We start from the raw sequence: 23,556 nt of genomic DNA, 5'->3' as shown, positions 1-23,556 counted from the left end.
ACTACTACTACTACTACTACTACTACTACTACTACTACTACTACTGCTACTACTACTACTACTAATGGCTAGTGTTAATAGAAGTTAGAAACAAAGAGGAATGAAAAGAATAGAAAACATTAACATGGAACAAAGGAGGGGAGAAATTTGAGTTAGTGTTCTAAGTTCCTTGAAGAAAGATAATAGAAAAAATGTTTAATTTTTGACTTATTTATTTTTTATAACAGCCTTATTGAGGTATTATTAATCAACAATAAACCAAACATATTTAAATCGTGCAATCTGATAAGAATGACAGATGTATACACTCGTGAAACCGTCACCATAATCAAGTTAATGATCACACCTACCATCCCTAAAAGTGTCCTCATGACCTTTGGAATTCTTGCCTCCCAACTTTTCCCCCCTCCCCAAACCATCACTGATCTGCTTTCTGTTCCTACAGATTGGTTTGTAGTCTTTAGAATTTTATATAAATGGAATCATACAGTACATACACTTTTTTTGTCTGGCTTTTCTCATTCCGCATAGTTTTTTTTGTTTGTTTTGTTTTGAGACAAGGTCTCACTCTGTTGCCGAGGCTGGAGTGAGTGCAGTGGCATATTTACAGCTCACTACAGCCTCGGCCCCCTGGGTTCAATTAATCCTTCCATCTCAGTCTCCTGAGTAGCTGGGACTACATGTGCATGCCATTATACCTGGCTAATTTTTGTACTTTTTGTAGAAATGGGGTTTTGCCATGCTGCCCAGGCTGGTCTCCAATTCGGGGGCACAAGTGATCTACTCTCCTCAGCCTTCCAAAGTGTTTCAATTATAATTGTTAGCCACTGTGCCCAGTCCTGCATAGTTAAGATTCCACCATGTTGAGTATATCAGTGGTCCATACCTTTTTATTACTAAGTAATACTCCACTGTTTATATATACACCACAATTCACATATCTCTTCATTTGTTGATAACACTTGAGTTGTTTTAGTTTTTGGTCAAGTTAAGCTTCTGTGAATATCATGTAAATGTCTTTGTATGGCCACGTGCAACAGTGTTGGGAGCTGAGGTCTAATGTGAGGTAATTAGGCCATGAGGGTGGAGTGAATGGATTAATGTTGTTATATGAAAATGAGTTCCTTATAGAAGTTCAGCCCCCTTTTGGTCTCTGTTGCCCTCTCTGTCCTTTCACCATGGGATGATGCAAAAAAAAGTTCTCATCAGATGCTGGTGCCTTAATCTTGAACTTCCGAGACATCAGAACTGTAAGGAATATATCTCATTGTAGGTTTTTAATTTTTTAAAGACAGGATCTTGCTCTGTCACCCAGACTGGAGTGCAGTGGTAGAATCACAGCTCATTGCAAGCTTGAAATCCTGGGCTAGGGCCATCCTCCTGCCTTGGCCTCCCAAAGTGCTGGATTACAGGCATGAGCCAGGGTGCCTGACCTCATTGTAGTTTTAATTTGCATTGTCCTAATGAGGAATGATGTGGGGCATCTTTTCATGTGTTTATTAGCCATGGATATATTTCCTTGGGCAAAGCATCTGTTCAAGTCTTTTGTCCGTTGTATTCTTATTTAGTTTTGAGAGTTCTTTATGCATTCTGGGTACAAGTCCTTTATCAAACATATAATTTGTAAATACTTTTTCTTAGTCTGCAGTGGATCTTTTCATTCTGTTAACCATGTCTTTAGCATAGTAGATGTTTTTAGTTGGATGAAGTCCAATTTATCATTTTTTTTCTTGCTGGCATACCTAAGAAATCTTTGCCTAACCCAAGATAACAAAGATCTTTTCCTATATTTTTTTTCTGAAGCTGTATAGTTTTGGAATTTGCACTTATTTCTACAATTGCTTTGAGTTATGTTGCAAATGGTGTGGGTATATATAAACGTTCATTTGTTGCATGAGGATATCCAATTTCTGTATAACTATTGTTACAATCATCTACTGAAAAGACTATCCTTTCTCCACTGAAACGCCATTGCACCTTTGTCAAAACCCATTGTCCATCTATCTGTGGTCTCACCTCTGGACTCACCATTCTATTCTATTGATCACCCTATCTTAATATCAATATCATACTCTCTTAATTAATGTAGCTTTATAATAAGTCTTGAAATCAGGTAGAATTTGTCCTCTCATTTTGTCCTTTTTCTTTTTTGAGATGGAGTCTCGCTCTACCTCCCAGGCTGGAGTGCAGTGGCGCGATCTTGGCTCACTGCAACCTCCACCTCCCGGGTTCAAGCGATTCTCCTGCCTCAGTCTCCCGAGTAGCTGGGACTACAGGTGCGTGCCACCACGTCTGGCTATTTTTTTGTATTTTTAGTTGAGACGGAGTTTCACTGTGTTAGCCAGGATGGTCTCCATCTCCTGACCTCGTGATCTGCCCGCCTCGGTGCCCCAAAGTGCTGGGATTACAGGCGTAAGCCACCAAGCCTGGCCTCGTATTTTTTTTTTCAAGTTGTTTTTCCTATTATAGGTCCTTGCAATTCCACATGAATTTTAGGATTATCTTATCGATTTCTACAAAAAAAATGTCTTATGGAATTTCATTTTGGAATACAAGAAATCTATAGATCTATTTGGAGGGAATTGATGTCTTAAAAATAATAAGTTTTCTGAGTTTGGACACCGTATACTGTAATTTTCAGTGTACAGGTTTTGCATATCTTTTGCCAGATTTATACCTAAGTATTTCATATTTTTGATGCTACCATAAATGGTATTTTTAATTTCAATTTTTTAAAGTTTATTTCTACTATAGAGTAACACATTTGAATTTTGTATATCAATCTTCTATCCTGAAACCTTGTTAAATTCACATATTAGTTCTAGTAACTTTTATAGATTCCATTAGGTTTTCTACATAAAAGATCATGCCATCTGTTAATAAAGACAGTTGGCTTCTTCATTCCAGACCAGATACTTTTTTTTCCCTTTCTTTCTTTCTTTTCTTTCTTTTTTTTTTTTTTTTTTTTACAGAGTCTTGCTCTGTCGCCCAGATGGGAGTGCAGTGGTGTGACCTCGGCTCACTGCAACCTCCACCTCTCCCAGGTTCAAGCAATTCTCCTGCCTCAGCCTCCCAAGTAGCTGGGACTACAGGCATGTATCTCCATGCCTGACTAATTTTTGTATTTTAGTAGAGATGGGGTTTCATCATGTTAGCCAGGCTGGTCTCGAACTCTTGACCTCAGGTAATCCGCCCGCCTTGGCCTCACAAAGTGCTGGGATTACAGGCGTAAGCCACCACAACTGGCCGTTTTCTTTTTTCAATAGAGACAGGGTTTCTCCATGTTTCCTAGGCTGGTCTTGAAATCCTGATCTCAGGCAATCCAGCTAATTTTTGTATTCTTAGTAGAGACGGTGTTTCACCACATTAGCCAGGCTGGTCTCCAACTCCTGACCTCAGGCAATTCACCCACCTCAGCCTCCCAAAGTGCTGGGATTACAGGCATGAGCCACCAAGCCTGGCCTTTTTCTTTTTTCAATAGAGACGGTTTCACCATGTTTCCTAGGCTTGTCTTTAACTCCTGAGCTCAGGCAATCCACCTGCCTCGGCCTCCCAAAGTGCTGGGATCACAAGCATGAGCCACCATACCTGGGCCAAACCTGATGCATTTTATCTTGTTTTCTCAACTTATTGTAATGGCCAGAACCTTTAGGACAATGCTGAATAAAAAGGGTGAGATTGGATATTCCTGCCTTATGCCTGATTTTAGGAAGAAAGAATTTAGTCTGTATTTCTTGGAGTTCTCCGGAGAAACAGAAACACACACATACACACACACACACACACACACACACACGCACATGCACAGTTGTTGGTTTTTTTTTTCCTTTTGAGACAGTCTTGATTTGTTGCCCAGGCTGGAGTTCAATGGCACGATCTCAGCTCACTGCAACCTCCACCTCCCTGGTTCAAGTGATTCTTGTTCAGCCTCCTGAGTAGCTGGGACTACAGGCAGGCACCACTATGCCCGGCTAATTTTTGTATTTTTAGTAGAGATGGGATTTCACCATGTTGATCAGCCCGGTCTCCAACTCCTGACCTCAAGTGATCCACCTGCCTCAGCCTCTCAAAGTGCTGGGATTACATGCGTGAGCCAGTGTTCAGCCTATATACACTGTGACCCTTGAACAGTGTGGGTTTGAATTGCATGTATCCATTTCTACACATATTTTCTTCCACCTCTGCCATCTGTAAGATAGCAAGTCCAACCCCTTCTCTTCCTCCTCTTCCTCAGCCTACTCCATATGAAGTCAAGGATAAAGACCTTTATGATGATCACTTCCACTTAATAAATAGTAAATATATTTTCTCTTCCTTATAATTCTTAATAACATTTTCTTTTCTCTAGCTTACTTTATTGTAAAAATACAATATAGAATACATATACAAAATATGTGTCAATGAACTATATTATCAATAAGATTTTTGTCAATAGTAGGCTATTAGTATTTAAGTTTTGGAGGCATCAAAAGTTATACGTGGATTTTCAGCTACACTGGGGGGATGGTCAGCACCCCAAACCCTGAATTGTTCAAAGGTCTACTATATTTGGCTCACATGATTATGGAGACTGGCAGGTTCAAAATCTGCAGGGTGGCCAGGTACGGTGGCTCATGCCTGTAATCCCAGCACTTTGGGAGGCCGAGGCGTGTGGATCGCCTGAGGTCAGGAGTGCAAGTCCAGCCTGGCCAACATGGTGAAACCCCGTCTCTACTAAAAATACTAAAATTAGTCGGGCATGGTGGCACATGCCTGTAGTCCCAGCTACTTGGGAGGTTGAGGCAGGATGATCACTTGAACCCGGGAGGTGGAGGTTGCAGTGAGCCGAGATCGCACCACTGCACTCCAGCCTGCGCGACGGAGTGAGACCCTGTCTCAAAAAAACGAAAACAAAATCTGCAGAGTGGACTGGCAGGCTGGAGATGAGCCCATATTGTGATTCAAATCCAAGGGCTGTCTGCTGGCAGAATTTCTTCTTACATGGAAAGATCAATCTTTGTTTTACTAAGGCCTTCAACTGATTAGATATGGCCCACTTACCTTATGGAGAAAAATCTGCTTTACTGAAAGTCCACTGAATTAAATGTTCATACCATCCACAAAAACACTCACAGAAACCCCCAGAATAATGTTTTACCAAATATCTACTTGTCCCAGCCAAGTTAACACATAAAATTAACCATCACAGCCTTTGACCATTAAATACGATATAAGTAGGTTTTTTTGTAGATAACTTTTGTGAAGTTGAGCAAGTTCCCTTCTATTCCTAGTCAGTTGAGGGCTCGTATCAGGAATGGATGTTGAATTTGTCAAATACTTATTCTCCGTCTAGTGATATAATTATTTGGCTTTCCTTTTTTAGTCTGTTATTATTGTGAATTATATTATTTGTTTTTTTTAAATGCTAAAACAACCTTGCCTTCCTAGAATAAACCCTGCTTGGTCGGGACGTATTATTCTTGTTATATATTATTGGTTTATATTTGCTAAAATTTTAAATTTTATGTTGGCTGTAGTTTTCTTTCTTATAATGTCTCTAATCAGTTTCGGTATCAGGGAAATATTGACCTATGAGGTGGGAAATAGTCATCCATCTTCAATTTTCTGGAAGTGTTTGTTTAGGTAGCATTGGTACCCTTTCTACCATAAGTGGGTGGTAAAATTCCCAATATAGCTATCTGGCCCTATTGTTTTCTTTGTGGGAGGATTTTATTTTATTTTTTCGGTAGAGGTGGGGTATCACCACATTGCCCAGGCTGCTCTCCAATTCCTGGACTCAAACAATCCACTCGTCTTGACCTCCCAATGTGCTGGGTTTATAGGCATGAGCCACTGCACCTGGCCCTTTGTGGGAAGATTTTTAACTATAGATTCCATTTCTTTAATAGATATATGGCAATTCAGGTTATCTGTTTCTTCTTGAATCAGCTTTGGTAGACTGTGTCTTTTAAGGAATGGACATACCCATTTCATTCACATTGTAGAATTTATTGACATATAGTTGTTCAAAACATTCCCTGATTATCCTTTCAGGATGTGTGGAATTTGTAGTTAACTTTTTCATTCATGATGCTGGTTATTTGTGTCTTTTTCCTTTTTTTCCTGGTAAATCTGAATAGATGTTGACAACATTGGTATAATATTCTTAAGGAACTAATTTTTGGTGTCATCAATTTTCCTATTGTTTTTCTGTTTTCCATTTCGTTGATTTTTGCTCTTATCTTCATTATTCTTTCTGCTTCGTTTGGTTTTCACTTGTTTCTTTTTTTCTAGTTTCTTTAGACATTGAGAACATTGATTTTAAATCTTTTTCTTTTCTATTTATTTATTTATTTTAAAGAAAGACAGGGCCTGTCACCCAGGCTGGAGTGCAGCGGTGCAATTAGCTCACTGCAGCCTCGAGCTCCTGGGCTCAAGCAATCATTCCGTCTCAGCTTCCCAAGTAGCTGGCACTATAGGTACACATCATCACAGTCAGTTCATTTTACAATTTTTTTTTTTTATAGTCAAGGACTTGCTGTGATACCCAGGCTGGTCTTGAACTCCTGGCCTCAAATGATCCTCTTAATTGGTTCTCCCAAAGTGCTGGGATTGCAGGCATGGCACCTGGGCTGTTCTTTCCTAACGTAGGGATTTAGTGTTCTAAATTTCTAACTGCCATTTTAGCTGCATCCCACAAATTTTAATATGTTGTGTTTTCACTTACATTTGATTCAAAATACATTATAATTTCCCCTTAATTTTTAAAAATTGGTCCATGGTTCTTGGAAGTACATTATTTGTTTCCCGAATTTTAGTTATTTAGTTTTCAGATTTTCCATCGATCTTTCTGTTCTTGATTTCTAATTTAATTCCATTGTGGTAAAGGAATAGACTTTATAATAGAGAGGGTTGTTGAAATTGCTGACTATAATTGTGGATCTATTTCTCCTTGGAGTTCATGTATTTTTGTTGTTGTTTTGAGATGGCATCTCACTCTGTTGTTCAGGCTGGAGTGCAGTGGCATCATCTTAGCTCACTGAACTTCCACCTCCCGGGTTCAAGTGATTCTCCTGCCTCAGCCTACCAAGTAGCTGGGATTACAGGCATGCACCACCACGCCTGGCTAATTTTTGTATTTTTAGTAGAGATGGGGCTTTGCCATGCTGGCCAGGCTGGTCTTAAACACCTGACCTCAAGTGATCCACCTGCCTCGGCCTCCCAAAGTGCTGGGATTACAGGCATGAGCCACTGTGCCTGGCCAGAGTTCATGTATTTTGAAACGCTGTTATTGAGTGTTATGTTCTTCTGATGAATTCACCTCTTTATTATTAAGTGACTAGCTTTGGGTTTTTTCCTCACATGCATGTACTGATCTGTACTCAATTGAATACTGGAATGGCCACCTCTGAAGATCTCTGGAGATCTCTCTTCTTGCAGCTCACTATTTTTTGGTACTCTGTCCTGAGAACACTAGCTCCTCGGGTTCACTGAACGAGCAGCTGTGTCTCCCCAGTCAAGAATACCCCCAGGCTCAGTCTGGGTTCCCCTTCTTTGCACGGTGCCCTAGGAACTTTCTCCAGGCGGTAAGCTGGGGTAGTCCTAGGGCTTTCTATGTTTATTTCTCATCTCTCAGGGATCACTATTCTTCATTGCCTGATGGTTAATGTCTTGAGGGTTGTTGTTTCGTATATATTTGTCCAGTGTTTTTTATTAGTTTCATGTGTGAGTATAAATGTGGTCCTTATATTCCATCTTGATCAGAAGCAGAAGTCACATTATGCTTTTATACATAAGAATAGATGGGCCAGGCACGGTGGCTCATGCCTTTAATCCCAAAACTTTGGGAGGCCGAGGATGGAGGATCACTTGAGGCCAGAAGTTCAAAACCAGCCTGAACAACATGGTGAAACCCCATCTCTAGAAAAAATAAAATAATTAGCTGGGTGTAGCAGCATGTGCCTGTAGTTCCAGTTACCCAGGAGGCTGATGTGGGAGGATCACTGGAGCCCGGGAGGCCGAGGCTGCAGTGAGCCATAATCTCACCACTGCACTGCAGCCTGGGTGACAGAGTGAGACCCTGTCTAAAAACAAAAACAAAAATACATGATAATTTCAGAGAAAAATTTTAAGGCAATATAGAATACTGATTTGTGAATCAAAATACCTAATTTCTAATTCTCTCACTTGTATAAACTAGAAAAAAATTACTGTGTTGAGTCTATGCTTCCTTACTATTGTATTGATAGGATAAAATAAAGTAAAGGCATTTAGTAAACTATGAAGTCATATACAAATGTAAAGTATTATTCAAAGGTATGAAATATGTGGGGAAGAAGTTAGAAGAAAATTGTTGTTTACCCATTGTTTACCCACATCTATTGCCTCCTTGCTATTAGACTCTTGATTTTATCCAGGTGAGGAATATGTCAAGCCACAGGTTACACCTGGCTCTGCCAGCTCTTCTTGCAGCTAGGAATGGGCATATTACTCAGTTGCGGAAAATGAGGAATAATTGGCAGTCTGCCAGTGGTTTGATGTACCACTAGCAAGCCCCTGCTTTCCTGATAAAAGGAACAGGCTTAACTGGGTGTATAGGAGAGGAGATATACCTGTCAGCCATAACTTAAGCACATTCTGAAAATGACCCTGTGGCTTAAGAAGAACGTGTGTTTGGAGTTCTGAGCTAAGGGATCTGGAAGTGACCTATCTCATTCATTCCTTATCTCTGAGGAACATCTGGGCCCCCAGGCTGTGTAGGGGATGGAGGCCCTTTGTTTTGAGTCAGATGGAGGTTGTCAGGTGGAGGTTGCTACAGGGAAGGTGCCAAGTGAAATTCTATATAAACTTCACGCTTTTTACAAGCAGTTGTGCTTCTCCTGTCCAGCCCACCACCACTGGATTACCCTGTGTGCAAGTCCCCCCAACAAACCCTATATATATATCGCATTCTCTGGCTCTGGGTCATTCTCTGGGTCTCTTCTTCGGCCTCTTGAACATGGTGCCCTTCCTACTGAAGTCAATTAGGGGTCTGGCATGACATTGACATTGCCCTTTCCCCCCTGCTTTCTGCCTGGAATACAGGCAGACTTGATCCATAGCACCCTGACCGTTAGTTTGTAAGTACATGGGAAAGGACCACGCCATCCTACAGATACTGGCTGTAGCCTTACTGAGTTGCTGAAGAAAATTTGGCAGCTACCTTTCTCCATATTTCTTGTCATATAAGAAAAATATATTATTTCAGACATTATTAGTTGGGTGGTGAAAGCATTCCTAATTGATTCAGGAGGAGGAGGGGAACTGGAGAGTTAAGTTACATCTTTGTAAGTTAACTGTTTAAAGAAGGCTGTATAAAGCAAAAGGGAAAGAACTCATGTTTAAAATTTGTTTACAAATCAAGAGCAGTGCCTGGCACATAGTAAGTGCTTAATAAATATTCTTCAAATAAATGTAGGTGAATATGTCAATCTTGCAGAACTGTTGTAGATGTAAAGTGACAAATAGCAATCCCTCTAAAATCCCAGCTAGTTCTACTTCACAATTTTGATTCAGGACTATCAATGGTTGCATTTTTCACAGAGCACTGACCTCATTTGTACAAAATTACACACACAAGGAGAATCTTAGGGTTACTACTCTGTAGCCAAGTTCAGTTAGCCTTTCTAAGACACTAAGTGAACTTACCTGCAGAGCTGTTCCTTACATTTAGAACCTGAGGAGATAAACTTAAGTAAAACTTAGCTCCAATCCCTCAAACAGATGATCTTGTAGAAGTATTTGTCCTGAATAATGGAAAAGCTTCTTTGAAAGCAATCACACCATTGTAGAGGAATCCCTGACCAAGCCATCCCTGGCATAGCTTGGAAATGCACATAGAAGATAAATGTTCTAACATTTCAGTGTCCATGGAAGCTAAGTACAGTTTTAATAGACATTTTCCTTTTTTTCTTTCTTTTTAAGATAAGACCTTGATCTTGCTCTGTTGCCCAGGCTGGAGTGGAGTGGCACACCTATGGCTCACTGCAGCCTCAACCACCCAGGCTCAAGCGATCCTTCCACCTCAGCCTCCCTAGCAGCAGCTAGGAAGACAGGTGTGTGTCACACACCAAAAATTTAAAAAAATTTTTGCATTTTTTTTAAACATTTTAAGCCATTAGGTTTTAAAGGTAGTTTTGTTACATGACATAGGTAATAGGTAAAAATATCACTTTATAGTACTTATAATTTGCAAAATATAGTATCTTCTGAGTCAGGGATCAGCAAACATTTTCTGTAAAGGGACCGATAGTAAAAACTTCAGGCTTTGAGGGCCATATGGTCTATGTCATATCAACTCAACTCCATCCTTGCAGTGCAAAAGCAGCTATAGATAGTAGGTAAATAAATGGTTTTACCGTGTTCCGATAAAACTATTTATAAGAGTAGGCAGATGAATGGATTTAGTTTACAGGCATAGTTTTCTGAATTCTGTTCTAAGTTGACAGTCTAGAAGAAGATATATAATTCTTATCTCATAGTATGCATCCAATTATTAATAATTAGCTTCTTTGTTGTCTTCAGAAAATTCTATATGGGAAGAAATCTTGTAGGCTTTGTTATAAAGAATATCAAACTGGCACAGTGGCTCACACCTGTAAACCCAACACTTTGGGAGGCCAAGGCAGGAGGATAGCTGGAGGCCAAGAATTTGAGACCAGCCTGGGCAACAGTGAGATCCCATCTCTCTTTCCCATGATTCTTCCTTTAGGGTAGGCCTTCTGCATGCACGGTGCTCTTCTTACCCTGGGGAATTGAGCACACACAGTGTGTTTAGGAAGTTGTATGCATGCCCATCTCTGGCTTTCTTTTTTTTTTTTTTTTTTCCAGTGGAGTGTACCTGGAAGATCATACTTCGCCATTTTTGTCTCTTAATAATTTTGCATTTTTCTTAGAGATGGAGTGTCTCCATGTTGCCAGGCTGGTCTTAAACTCCTGCGCTCAAGTAATACTCCTGCATTGGCCTCCCAGTCTGCTGGGCTTACAGGTGTGAGCCACTATGCCCAGCCCAGACATTTTCTTTTTTGCCAATATTTTGCACATGAGCTATAACAAATCATATATAATAATAATAATAAATGGAATATGCATTTTTAAATGATTGCTTGATTTTAATTTTGTGGGGAGGAACAGTGCTACAATTAAGGTAGTAGAAATGTCTTTTCTTTCCTTTCCCTCCATGCCGTCTTCCCCCAAAAAATTTCCTAAGATTTTGATGGATTCTTATAGAAATTTTACAATCCTATGGAGTGTTTATTTCTCCTCTTAATAATCACAAATAACAACCAAATATTAGAGATTCCAAACATTGAAATGGCAGGAAATTTCCTTTGGTTCATAGATTTGCATACTTTTTCCTTGGCTTCCCTCAAAGTGTGAGCTTATGAGAGAGACTAGATGTGATAAGACTTAAGGGGAGAAAAAGGTCTTGGTTCTTGGCAGAAATATAGCCGCAGGGAGCCATAAATGTAATCAAAAAGGCTTTCTCAACTGCAGAAAAGAATTCCAGCCTTTTTTATCCAGATGGGCAACCCTCTGGGTGGGCTGATTTTGTGAGTCAATCAGATCCAAAGTACATGTCTAGAGATTACAAGGAAATAAATAAATTTGTGGGTCAGAAATGTCTCACCTGGTCTGAACTACTTTCTTTCTCACTCATTTTCATTAGTTTGGGGTGTGTGTATATCTAAACCTCCCTGCTTTTCTCTCAGATCAGTAACACATTTGCTATTAACTTTGATAAACACTGCTTTAGAAATACAGGTTACAGTTATTCAGAATTTTAAGTTGAATTTATTTATACTTTCTCCATTCTTTAAAGACTAGAAGTGGTTTATTTAATAGAACACACATGATGTATTTGTGTGTATTTGTGTCATATGCTTTTGGAAAAAGTCACTTGTCAATTCCACAAATAGTTCTTGGGCGTCTACTATGTTTAAAGTATCTTGAAGTTTGTAAAGGTGAATGAAATGTCCTTGATGACTGAATCTTGGTGTACTACCTTGTCCAGAAACACTTGCTATTTACTAAAAGGATAACAACCTTACCTGCATATCACAATCACCTGGGAGCTTGTTAAAAGTACACCGGCCCAGGCTCCGCTTTCAGCTTAGGGAGATTCTGATAATACGCAGAGCCCAAGGTGTGTGTAGTTTTAACAAAAAGCTTCCCAAGTGAATCTGATACACATCTAGGATTAAGAAACACTGCTTTAAACTAAGAAAGGACTAACTGCAGAAGTTCAGCCACAAGTCAACCAGATGTATGCCCTTAACATTCACATGAGCAGTTGGCTAAAGTCTCTTATAAGGCTATTTCTATTTCCGAAGTTTCAGAATGGGTAGTTATAGTCTGAAATACACCCCAGAGGACAGAGTCAAGTCCAATCTTTTCTGTAAGACACCTTACTCAAGACTGCTGTGAAGGAATAAGAGAGCTGCAGCCAAAGATCACCCCAAAGCCTCCCAGAACACTCTATCGTTATATCCATCTCACATGAAATATGGGTGTGTAAATTTTCTCCTTCACTAGATTGGCAAGTATTCCAGCGCAGGGCAAGTCTCTTTTTTTTTTTCTCCCACCAAGGAACACAATATCCCATACATAATAGGTGTTTGACAGGTTTTTTTTTTTTTAATTGAATTGAATCCTTACCGAGCTCCTAGGGTCTGACTATATATACCCATAAATTATACATCTGTTTATAAAACATTTCAATCACACCAAAGAACATATATATGGAAGAAAGAACGACAAACAAGCACCCATGGACCCACCCCCCCCGTTTATGAAACAGAACTTTGCCAGTGCTTTCGAAGTTCCTTGTTGAACTAAATCTTTTAAAAACAGCAACGATTTTCTGAATTTTAATCAGAAGGCATGCATTCCTTCATTCATTGATTCGATTCCGTCATGGTCAGACCTGCCTACCACGTGTCAACATGATATACACGATGTAGGTATTCCACTGTTGGGGTTAGGAGGGTCAAAAGTGACATATGCTATCTCCGGAGACTACGGATCGCCCTTGCTGCAAATGGTCCCAACCCGGCCTGGCGCTCTAGAGCAGGCGTGGTTTCTGCGCGCGGACACTTTGGGCAGAAACTACGCGTCCCGGCAGTCCGCGGGGCGAGTGGGCGGAGCCGGGCCGGGGGCGGGGGCCGGACGAGAGGGGGCATTGTGTAGGGGAGCGCGGAGCTGCATTTGTCTGCTCGAGGTGCTAGCCGGGCAGGCGCAGCCGTGGCCGGCTAGGGCTGGAAGTGTCAGCGGCGGCCGCGGGCCCGGCAGAAGGCCGAGTAGGAGGGACCACGCGCCGGGGGCCGCGATCTCTGGCAGGGGGCGGTGTGCCAGCAGAACACCATGCACATAGGCGCCCAGCGCCCCGACTACCCCTCCCGAGGAAAAGAGGCCGGGGCCGCGCTGGGGCGGCGGAGAGCATGAGGGAGGCCGGGGGGCGGCTCGGCTTGGAGCGCTGCTAGGGAGCGGTGCGCGCCGCACACCCGCCTGGGCGCGGCGGAGGGCGGGGAGCCGGGCAGGTCGCGCCTGCGGGCGGCAGCCGACCGCCGGGAGCTGTTCTGATTTCCGACGCGCACGCTAGGGGCCCGGAGCAGCCCCCGGCCCCGGCGCGCCGCCGACATGGGCAACGCGGGGAGCATGGATTCGCAGCAGACCGATTTCAGGGCGCACAACGTGCCTTTGAAGCTGCCGATGCCCGAGCCAGGTGAACTGGAGGAGCGATTTGCCATCGTGCTGGTGAGTGCGCGGCTGCGGTCGGGCGCCGGGACCCGGGGCCCCCGGCAGGGCGGCGCAGCTGACCCCCACCCCTCCCCTTCGCCCCGTGCGGGGAGCGAGCCTCCATTCCCGAGGGGGAGGCTCCCACTTTCCCCTTTGTGGCCCCCCAGCACTCCTTTTCAACACCCTGGTAGTCCCCCGCGCTCAGCCTATCGGGGTCCCGGGATGGGGATGGGGGCTCGGGGCCGGCTACCCAGCCAGCCCCGAACCCATTGTCTGGCTGGAGAGGCACCTCACGGCGCGTGTGCCCGGGAGGTGCGGCGTGGGCGTGAAGAGAAGGTGGCGCGGGCTTGGGAGGAGGAGGCGGCGAGCCGCTTAGGCTTTTTAAAAAAAAAAAAAAAAAACACACACAAAAAACACTGAGCCCCTGCGGACCATCCCTCGGGCGGCCAGCCCGGGACCTGCGAAGTCCCCGGCAGATGGGGCGCGTGTGGCCGGCCGCGGGCGCCGCGCCGGGCGGTGAGCGGAGGCGAACTTGGAGGGCTGACGTCGCGGCTTGGCCAAGGGGAGCTTCCCCGAAGGGGAAAGGGGAGATCCACAGCAGTGCGGCGCCCCGGCCCTTGGCGAGGAGCAGGGGCATCTGAAACCCAGGCCGGGGAGAACCTCAGCGCGTTCCCTCTAGACTTCAACCACAAAACTGTGCAGTTTTGCGGGGACTTGTTGGGAGCTGTCCTGACTGCACAGGCGACCCCTCCCCTCCTCTTGCACGCCTAGCCAGGTCCCCCGCTCCCTCCTGCATTCCGCTTCTCCCAGCTTTCCAGCTCCTCAAATCCAGGACTCTGAAAACTCCCCTCTTTCTCCCTTTCCTGCTGGGACAGTGTCTGGGCCCCTCCCAGCCGAGGCTTGTGCTGTGAGCTGCGGAGGGTGTGGCGGCTTGCCCCATCCAGGATCTGGACTGCAGTTGGTCCCCCAGACTTCCAGTTTTAGTGTCCCAGCCTCTTATAAGGGATGTTGGGAGGGACACACACAGGCGAGACTGGGCGCATTCGTACTCCTGACACTTGGACACTTCTCTTTTCCTAGTTGGTTACCTCTAAACTCCACAAGACTAGGCAGCAAGGGAAACTCGTGATCCGGGCAGCCAACGATTGTGCCTGCCTGCGGGTTTTCTTTTCTTCTTCTTTTGTTTTCATGAAAACTTACAACTTTGGCAGAGGACTCGAGTTCTAGATCAAAAATCGGTTTTCTGAGGTGTGCTCAGCGACAGGACGTTCAAATTGCCTGCCTTCAGGCCTTGAAAAAGGGATGGTTTGGTATGGGAAATGATGTTCTGGATGGCAGGTTAGCTGTGTGCTCTTTGGGAGAACTGAGCTCTCTCTCCCGCCACCTGGAAACTCTGATGTGGCCGTCGGGGAGATAGATGAGGTTGCTTGTGTTGCTTTGCATCTCCTGTGATCTCCCACAGCTGCTCCCACCGTTGTGCAAGATGGGACACTCAAATGAAACGGCCTAGGCATAATTCTCAAGGCGGTCTGGGTGCATACTTGACCTGCTTTTCCAGAGACAAACGTTTTTCTTCAAAACCCTCTTCCTTCTAGACATATGGGTCTTACCTCCTGGCTCTGGCTTTTTTGTTTTTCCATCAATGCTGTGGTGCTGTGTGTATGTGTGTGTGTGTGTCTCTGAATACTTGTGGTGGAGGAGCCAGTGACACAGGGAAACCAGTGCAGCAGCCATAATAATAACAATAATGCAATTAAATTCTGCTTGACTAGGATAGCATTTTTTTTTTTTGCTTGAGCTTTCATTTACCCTGCTGATTAATAACACATGGTGTGAATTAATCTTTAGAAAAATAATGTCCCATCATTAACATGGTGGATTTGTGTTCTTGTTAAGGCTAGCAGTTGCAAATGTAGTATTTAGACAATTATGATTGTACATCCCAAGCTTCTTGGGGCAGTGTTGTTGTGGCTACTTTTACACTACTGTGTGTCACAGTTACTGGGTGCAATTCCTTTTAGAATTGTTTACAATATTCTAAGCCTCTCAATCAAGAAACAAAAACAATACCAGGCTGACCTTTTTTTGAGTAGAGACAAAGCTTTTGGGGGACCATGTCGCTTGGGAACCCTCTTCGTAGGGACGCATTTGGATCATTGATGCGTTCCTTCTCCCAGGTCAGCTCCACTTGGCTCTTTGACAATCTGTGAGAGAAGTTGAAACCTTCCAGATCATCTCCGTGGGCCAACAGAAATGTGCAGTGTTGGTGATTTCTCTCTTTTTTTTTTTTTTCCTGGAATTGTGCGTGTGATAATCTCAACTTTGCTTTTCTTCATGAGTTGCTTAAGAAATCAGTTCAAACCATCTAATTCTGGACATCAAGCTTGAAGGACAAGTTTTAAGTGGCAGATTTTTAAGTATGTATGTAGAGAGCAATGGAAATTGTGTTGGCATTACTGATACCAGTTCAACTTTCTTGTATAATGAAGATCATACGGGTGTTTTGGGAGGAAAACCAGATAGTAATACTGTACAGAAAAGTGTCCAAGCACCTCATTGTAAGTATGGCTTACATCAATAATTAACAGACTGTTTCAAGTTAGGAAAACAGTTCCTCCCAACCTCCAGCTCTAGAATATTTAAGGCCTCAGGGAGAAGTAAATAAAAATTAAAATGACAAAAGTCCATTTTATTTCTTGTTAGGAAAGCCTTAAGAGAGAACAAACCTATTCAATGACTATCCCCTCCCTCCCCATCAGTTTATATGGGTTAAATTGTGTGAATATAAAAAATTAGTGGGTATGAATGGAAATGAGAGAATAAAAGACTAATGAATTAAGAGTAGAGGGGTGAACTTTGAAAAGTAATCTTTTTAATAGAAAAAAATGGAGTTAGTGACTAGCAAAAATTGGATCCCAGTCTTAGGAGTTTAATCCTCCCAAGGATAGGTATCTTCAGTATCATTATAGTAATAGTTATAAAACTTATATTTAAGGGAAAAGATTACTGTCTTAGTGTATACATTTAACCATTTGCTTCCCTGTACTGACCTTTCAGGTAGAGCTGGAAGGTGAGATATATATATATATACATGATATATATATGTAATATATATATATGTGATATATATATGTGATATATATGTAATATATATATGCATATGCCTTTGTGTGTGTGTATGTGCAATGTTTCTGTTATACTCTAACCTATGTATAATTTATATGGAAGTGTTTCATAAATTATAAAGTCAGCCATGTACTTCAATCTTTGTTCTTTTAGGATGTAAGGATGTATATATTTCATAGGTAATAGCCTGTGTTTTTGGGGGGTTCTTCACATCTGTAATAGCCATGTGGCCCTCCATTGTATTTATTAACCATTGTCTAATTTTGGGGGTTACATCAAGCTTGTCAGACACTGCCTGTGGGCCTCATGGGCCCAACGCAAATTCATAAACTTTCTTAAAACATTATGAGATTTATTTCATGATTTTTTTTTTTAAGCTCATTGGCTATCGTTAGTGTTAGTGTATTTTATGTGTGGCCCAAGACAATTCTTCTTCCAGTGTGGCCCAGGGAAGCCAAAAGATTGGACACCCCTGGGTTACGTACACACACCCACAAATACTCCCATGTCCTTTATTTTTAAAGATGATGATAAGAAGGTGGTTCTTGGTGGATGTGATGAACAACTGATGGTTTTTGTCCGAGAATACCTGTTTCTACATTAGACACTCCATAATATTATTCACTCATTTTTGGCTTGCAGTCAATGTTTACAACTTAAAAGGCACACCCTTGGATGCCTTTGTTGAAGAGCTATCCTAAAAATTCTTTTGTTGAGTTTCAGAGGAAAGGACAATTTTAAGTCTGTGTCTTAGCTGCTGTATCTTATGCAATATCAGGTGTCAGGCAGCACTGCAAACAGATTTAAAATTATTAGGAAGTAATGGTTTAGGGCAGTATTGTCTTATATTTGGTATCAGGAACTGCTTTGGTATCTGATTAATTTGAGTCCATTTCCTTCTCATTTTTTTTTTCTGCTTGTCCTGAGATTGAATGTGGTCATTTTGTTTTAGGAAGGAGTGGGAACATTTTCTGAGTATCTACTATGAGTAGGCCTTTTACATGTTCTCATTTAATGCTCACAGTAACTAACGCTATCAGCAACATTATAGATGCATAAATAATGATTATTTGGGCTGGGCATAGTGGCTCACCCCTATAATCCTAGCACTTTGGGAGGCTGAGGTGAGAGGATCGCTTGAGCCCAGGAATTCGAGACCAGCGTGGGCAACATGGTGAGATCCTGTCTCTGTGAAAAAAGAAAAAAAAAGATTAGTCAGGTGTGGTGGCTTGCACCTGTAGTCCCAGCTACACAAGAGGCTGAGGTGGGAGGATCATTTGAGTCCTGGAGGTCGAGGCTGAAGTGAGCCGTGTTCGTACCATTGCATTCCAGCCTGGGTGACAAAGTGAGACCATGTCTCAAAAAAGAAAAAGATATCTAAGTTGCCTAAAATTATACAGTTATTAAATAACCAATCTGGTCTTTCAGCAGAGATTTGGATCTGTTCCCTACTCCCCCTGGCCTTTCCTTTATATTATGCTTCCTTAGGCTTAGAACTGGGAAGAAAAAAAGGGCCTGCGACGAGCAGTAAAAAATTCCTGTCTGGTTAGTGCAAATTTCAGACTGGATAAAGTTGGCAGAAATTCTTCAGAAGTGACTGAAGTGAGGTGCATTTGAAGTTTCTTCTCTTTAGATGTCAAGCCTTTTGGCATCTTCACTGTGCTCTTCTATTTTCAAGCATGGAGTTAAAAATTGATCTGGTCCAAAAAGGTACTCTTCAGTTTTTCTTTTCAAGGCAGATTTGAAATACCTTGGTTGAAAAGTTTGTTCTCCAAATCAGAAGGAATAGGCAACCTGTCAATGCAACACATATACTCCAAATGTGAAACCTGTGAAAAGGAAAGGAAAGTCAAGTTGTTGTTTTTTTTTTGCTTGTTTTTCTTTTTGAGATGGAGTCTTGCTCTGTCGCCCAGGCTGGAGTGCAGTGGTGCAGTCTCGGCTCACTGCAACCTCTGCTACCCGGGTTCAAGTGATTCTCCTGCCTCAGCCTCCCGAGTAGCTGGGATTACAGGTGTGTGCCACCATGCCCGGCTAATTTTTGTATTTTTAGTAGAGATGGGGTTTCAGCATCTTGGCCAGGCTGGTCTTGAACTCCTGACCTCGTGATCCACCTGCCTCAGCCTCCCAAAGTGCTGGGATTACAGGTCTGAACCACTGTGCCCGGCCGGAAGGTCAAGTTTTAACATTTAAGTTTATTTCCCACTGCAAGGTGTTGCTCCCTTTCAGCCACTTCCAAGGAAAGCACTTGCCATAAAGTCTGTTGAGCAGATGGGTGGGTGGGAGTGTAGTGAGGCCATCAGATGCTGCTGATTTGTTTTCTCACATTCTTTCTCCTGTTGTGAGGGGAAGAGAGTGTGGAAGAGGAGTGGTGGAGTGTTGGCACTTTGAACCATTACAGTTTCACCCTAGGCAGTAACTCCCTGAGCTGTTTTATTCTCCAAAGTGGGAATATATGGTTAGGGCTGTATCATTATCAGGATGCATTCTTTCCTCCTAATAATACCAGTAAAAACTGTGACAATATATTGGGGTATCTAGGATAGAAGTTGATCAAATGCAAATGTTTGGCTCCAGGAAGAGACTGGCAACAGTGTAAAGTGATGAAATTTGGGGAGAGATGGTATGTGTGGCCTTAAATCCATGTGATAAGAAGTACTTTGGCTTGTGGCCTGTCATTTAGCATTGGCCTGGGAGGCAGGAGACCTAGTTTATAGAATCATATTTGCGCACCAACTTGGACAAGTGAAACTCTTTCCTCTGGCCCTTGGTTTTCCTCCTTTGTGAATGGGAATAAAATTTGGCACAATTGTTAATATAGTCGTGAGATGATGGAAATCATACCACTTGAAAACATAGAATTTCCAGAACATACTACATTGTGATTCATTAGTTGACGTTGGCTTTTGAAGAGCTTTCAGGTGGAAATGTGTGTAGGGGTATTCTGTGTGGTCTAAAGGGTAGAATTCCCCAGGGTCAGTGACTGAAAGTCATATGAGCGTAGGGAAAAATATTCTAACCTGTAGAGTTGTCGAAAATGGATGGTGAGTTCTCCATTAAAGTTATTCAGATAATCTGTGTGACAAACAGTGGTGACTGGAAGGCCCTTTCCAGCCCAAGAAGATAGGAAGTACATTATTGGCTTGAAAGTTACCCTCTTTGAGGTGAGTCTGCCACTTGCAGGTTGTAGACATAGAATTATAGCACCTGAGAGTGGGGAAAGATCTCCTGGTAGGTCCTTCCTGGGCTCAAAGAAGAAAAAGATACGTATGGGCTGATGTTTGTTCTGGAAATTCATTTGACTTTATGAGAACTGTTGCCTAAAGGATTTGGTCTTAATGAACAGTGCTCTTCTTTTTCATATTTCGAGCTCGGGGAATAGAGACAAGGTAAAGTGGGCTCTCCAGCCCTCAGGTTTAAGGAAGTAATAGATGTCAAAAAAGTAGCTAATACAAGAAGCACTGATTATGGATGATTGCCCCTCCTTTGCAAGAGGACGCTGTAACTGGAATCCTTTAGGAACAAAGCATTGAATCATTATAAAAGAAGGAACAGCCTAGAGGAGCTTAGGAGAGAATGTGAGTTACAAGCTATACGGTTGCTTGGCAGATCTCATCTTGTAGAGCAGCTCTTTATGGAGTGCCACCCCATCCCTGCAGATAACAAGAAGTGTGTCCCTAGGCTTTGGAGTCATGGTTCCTTAGAGAGGCTTCATGTACCTTGTTAGTTCTCACCTACTTGAACACTGGGGACAGAGATAGCTCATTGCTTGTCTTCCCTTTAGAATTCCATCTGTTCATACTGCAGGGTGATCTTCCTCCCTCCTCCCCAGTGACCCCTTCCTCCTTTCCAGAAACCTGTCTTTCAACATAAATGCCAAGGACTATGCAGTTTCCAACTGATAGGATATAATTTGGAAGCAGTGTCTAAGGGAAGAGCTGTTAGGTTGGAGAGCTGCCTCTCTTGAACTGTGATCTCAACCAAGGCCCGCAGATGTGGACCAGACGGGCTTGGAATTCTGAAATTGGGCAACCCTCAGCCCTATTTACCAGGTATGATGGTATTCGATGTTGACAGATAAAAATGTACTTTCTTTTCACTTTCTGAAAAAACAGAAAAACATGACCATCAGTGTTCACTGGTAGGCAGTTATCACAAAGTCTCTATGATTTCTAGTCTTGTATAGTTTCTAGGACAAACTTCATATAGTTTCTGTGATTCCATGATCTTCAGTGTTCTTGTTTAGCCTGTAATTGACTTTGGTGACTCTTATTTCACATGTAACCTTAGTCTACTTTTTTCTTTGCAGAAGTTCTGATACATTTGTAAGCCCCTGTAACCATTGCCATAGAAGCTGAAAGCCTTGAGGTGTTTAGACCCTGCTATCCCCAGAAGTAATCTCACTTGACCAACTTCTGTGCATAGAAGATGCCCATGGCTTGGTTTTGGGAATGATGTCAAATATCAAATAGTTCATATTTTTTTGTTTTGAGATGGATTCTCTTTCTATCATCTGGGCTGGCGTACAGTGGCGTGATCTCAGCTCACTGCAACCTCTGCCTCCCGGGTTCAACCGATCCTCTTGCCTCAGCCTCCTGAGTAGCTGGGATTACAGGCATGCACCACCACACTCAGCTAGTTTCTGTACTTTTAGTAGAGACGAGGTTTCACCATGTTGGCCAGGCTGGTCTTGAACTCCTGACCTCAAGTGATCCACCAGTCTTGGCATCTCAAAGTGCTGGGATTACAGGCATAAGCCACCACACCCGGCTTAAATAGTTCACATTTTTGACCATGTGCCTGGTGCTGGGACACTAACGTGTGACTGATGGTGCTTTTAAATAACACATCTCACTAGTCTCAAGACCTGCCTTGATTGAGGGTTTGCTCAGGAACCTGACTTCCTTTCCTTGTTTTTTTTTTTCTCTCTGTGGAAGTTTGGCAGAACACCTTATTTAAGCTAGAATAAGGGTATTGGTAAGTTAAAGTAGTGGTTCTCAAACTTGGTTGTGCATTGACATCACTTGGGGATCCTCAGAAAGTACAAGTGGGCCAGGTACAGTGGCTCACGCCTGTAATCCCAGCACTTTGGGAGGCCAAGACAGGAGGATCACTTGAGGCCAGGAGTCCTAGACCAGCGTGGAGCAACATAGCGAGACCTCATCTCTACTACTAATGAAAATTAGCCAGGTGTGGTGGTGCATGCCTGTAGTCACAGCTTACCTGGGAGGCTGAGGCAGGAGGATTGCTTGAGCCCAGAAGTTTGAGATTGCAGTGAGCTGTGATCATGCCACTGCACTCTAGTATGGGCAACAGAGCAAGACTATCTCTAAAACAAAAACAAAAACAAAAACCCACAAATGCCTGGGTTCCACTCCCAGAAATTCTGATAAATTTGTCTGGAGTGTGACCTGGGCATCAGGATTTTTAAAAGCTCCCTAGAAGGTTTGAATGTGCAGCCAAGGTTGACAGCCACTGTGCTAGATGTTTTTCCCCTTTTTCTTCCTACCCCAAAGACCAAGCCAATTTGCCTATGAGTTAAAACCAGCAGAAAACAAGATAATGAGTGTAATAGAAAAGGGATTGTTTAAGAAGTTAAAATTTTGGAGAGATTAGGCAAAATTGAGAAGGTTGAGAAGAGTTAAAAAAATGAAAGATATTTGATTCAAGTAAAAGCAACAAGATGAAAAAACATAGAAGAAAAGGATAAATCCTGTTGAATGGTAGAGAGACTTTATTTAACTAAGAAATGACCACCAAATTATCATAATGAAAAATTGTGAGAAAATTCTATACATATGGTGTAAGATTAAGCAATGACCCAGAAGTATACTTCTGGAGTAGAACAATCAATAAATCAATTGCATTTTTGCTTAGGCCTCCATTCTGCAGCCTAATTGTTTGTTGGTTCAATGCAGGCCTTTTGCTTTGATCTCTGGTTTTACCACTTACAAAGACTTGATGAGCTTGGCTTCCTGTAGTGAAATTCAAATACACTTGTGAAATGTAAACAACATTCATTTATTAAGAATCCTATAATCAAGGCAAATTGGCATGCTTATATAAGCAATTAGCCTTGAGAATAGAAAGATAAATAGGATGCTAGGTCAAGAATGAGCTGATTGTTCTCAGTGCAAGACTCTAGTTATTTCTTTATTCATTATAACGTAAGCAAATAGACATTCCACTTATTCATAATTTTTAGCATTTGTGGTTTGGGGTTTGAGGACAGCATATCTGGTTTTCTGGAACTGAGAGGATAGTAGCAATTATTGTTTCATTTTGATTTAGAAATATTAATCTTATAAGGAACTGTAGGTAGTTGATTTATGACTAGATAAAACTTTCTAATAATAGGGAACAGGGCAAGAGAAGGTATGGATTTAAATGGGAATAGTAAAGGATAATAATAATTTTGGTGGGGAAGGTAAAGAAGATGACAATTTTACAGTGGCAGAAAGATTGAAAATAGTCTCATCTGCCCTCATCGAATAAATTGAATCAAAAAGGAATAACATTCTTTTTTTTTATTGGCATAGAAGCAAGCATTATGATAACTAATAGCAGGAGAAGTTGGATATGTCATGATCAGATTTGCACCATGGCAACACTCAGTTTTGCCCAGTGAGTTCAGTACTGCTAAATGTCTTATTTGTGAAAGCTAGAGAACCTAAAATG

General features: G+C 42.2%; 1 protein-coding gene across 10 annotated transcripts in view; it reads left to right on the top strand.

Annotated features, from left to right (window-relative positions):
* Positions 1-13,226: 13,226 nt before the first annotated feature.
* Positions 13,227-23,556, top strand: part of FMNL2 (formin like 2) — a 328,925-nt gene continuing 318,595 nt past the window's right edge. For 9 of the 10 annotated variants that reach the window (XR_004370380.2, XM_032755713.2, XM_032755711.2 and 6 more), the window contains exon 1: positions 13,230-13,773. Coding sequence is in view for 9 of the 10 variants with exons in the window: in XM_032755713.2 (XP_032611604.1) it covers positions 13,657-13,773 (117 nt within the window). In the remaining variant the exon portion in view is untranslated. Of the gene's footprint in view, positions 13,774-23,556 lie in introns of all 10 variants that reach the window. The other variant, XM_032755709.2, reaches the window with a different exon arrangement.

This window comes from Hylobates moloch, unplaced genomic scaffold, assembly GCF_009828535.3.
Source record: "Hylobates moloch isolate HMO894 unplaced genomic scaffold, HMol_V3 SCAFFOLD_1, whole genome shotgun sequence".
Taxonomy (NCBI): domain Eukaryota; kingdom Metazoa; phylum Chordata; class Mammalia; order Primates; family Hylobatidae; genus Hylobates; species Hylobates moloch.
The sequence above is the reverse complement of the archived record's forward strand: the minus strand, read 5'-3'. Positions and strand labels throughout refer to the sequence as shown.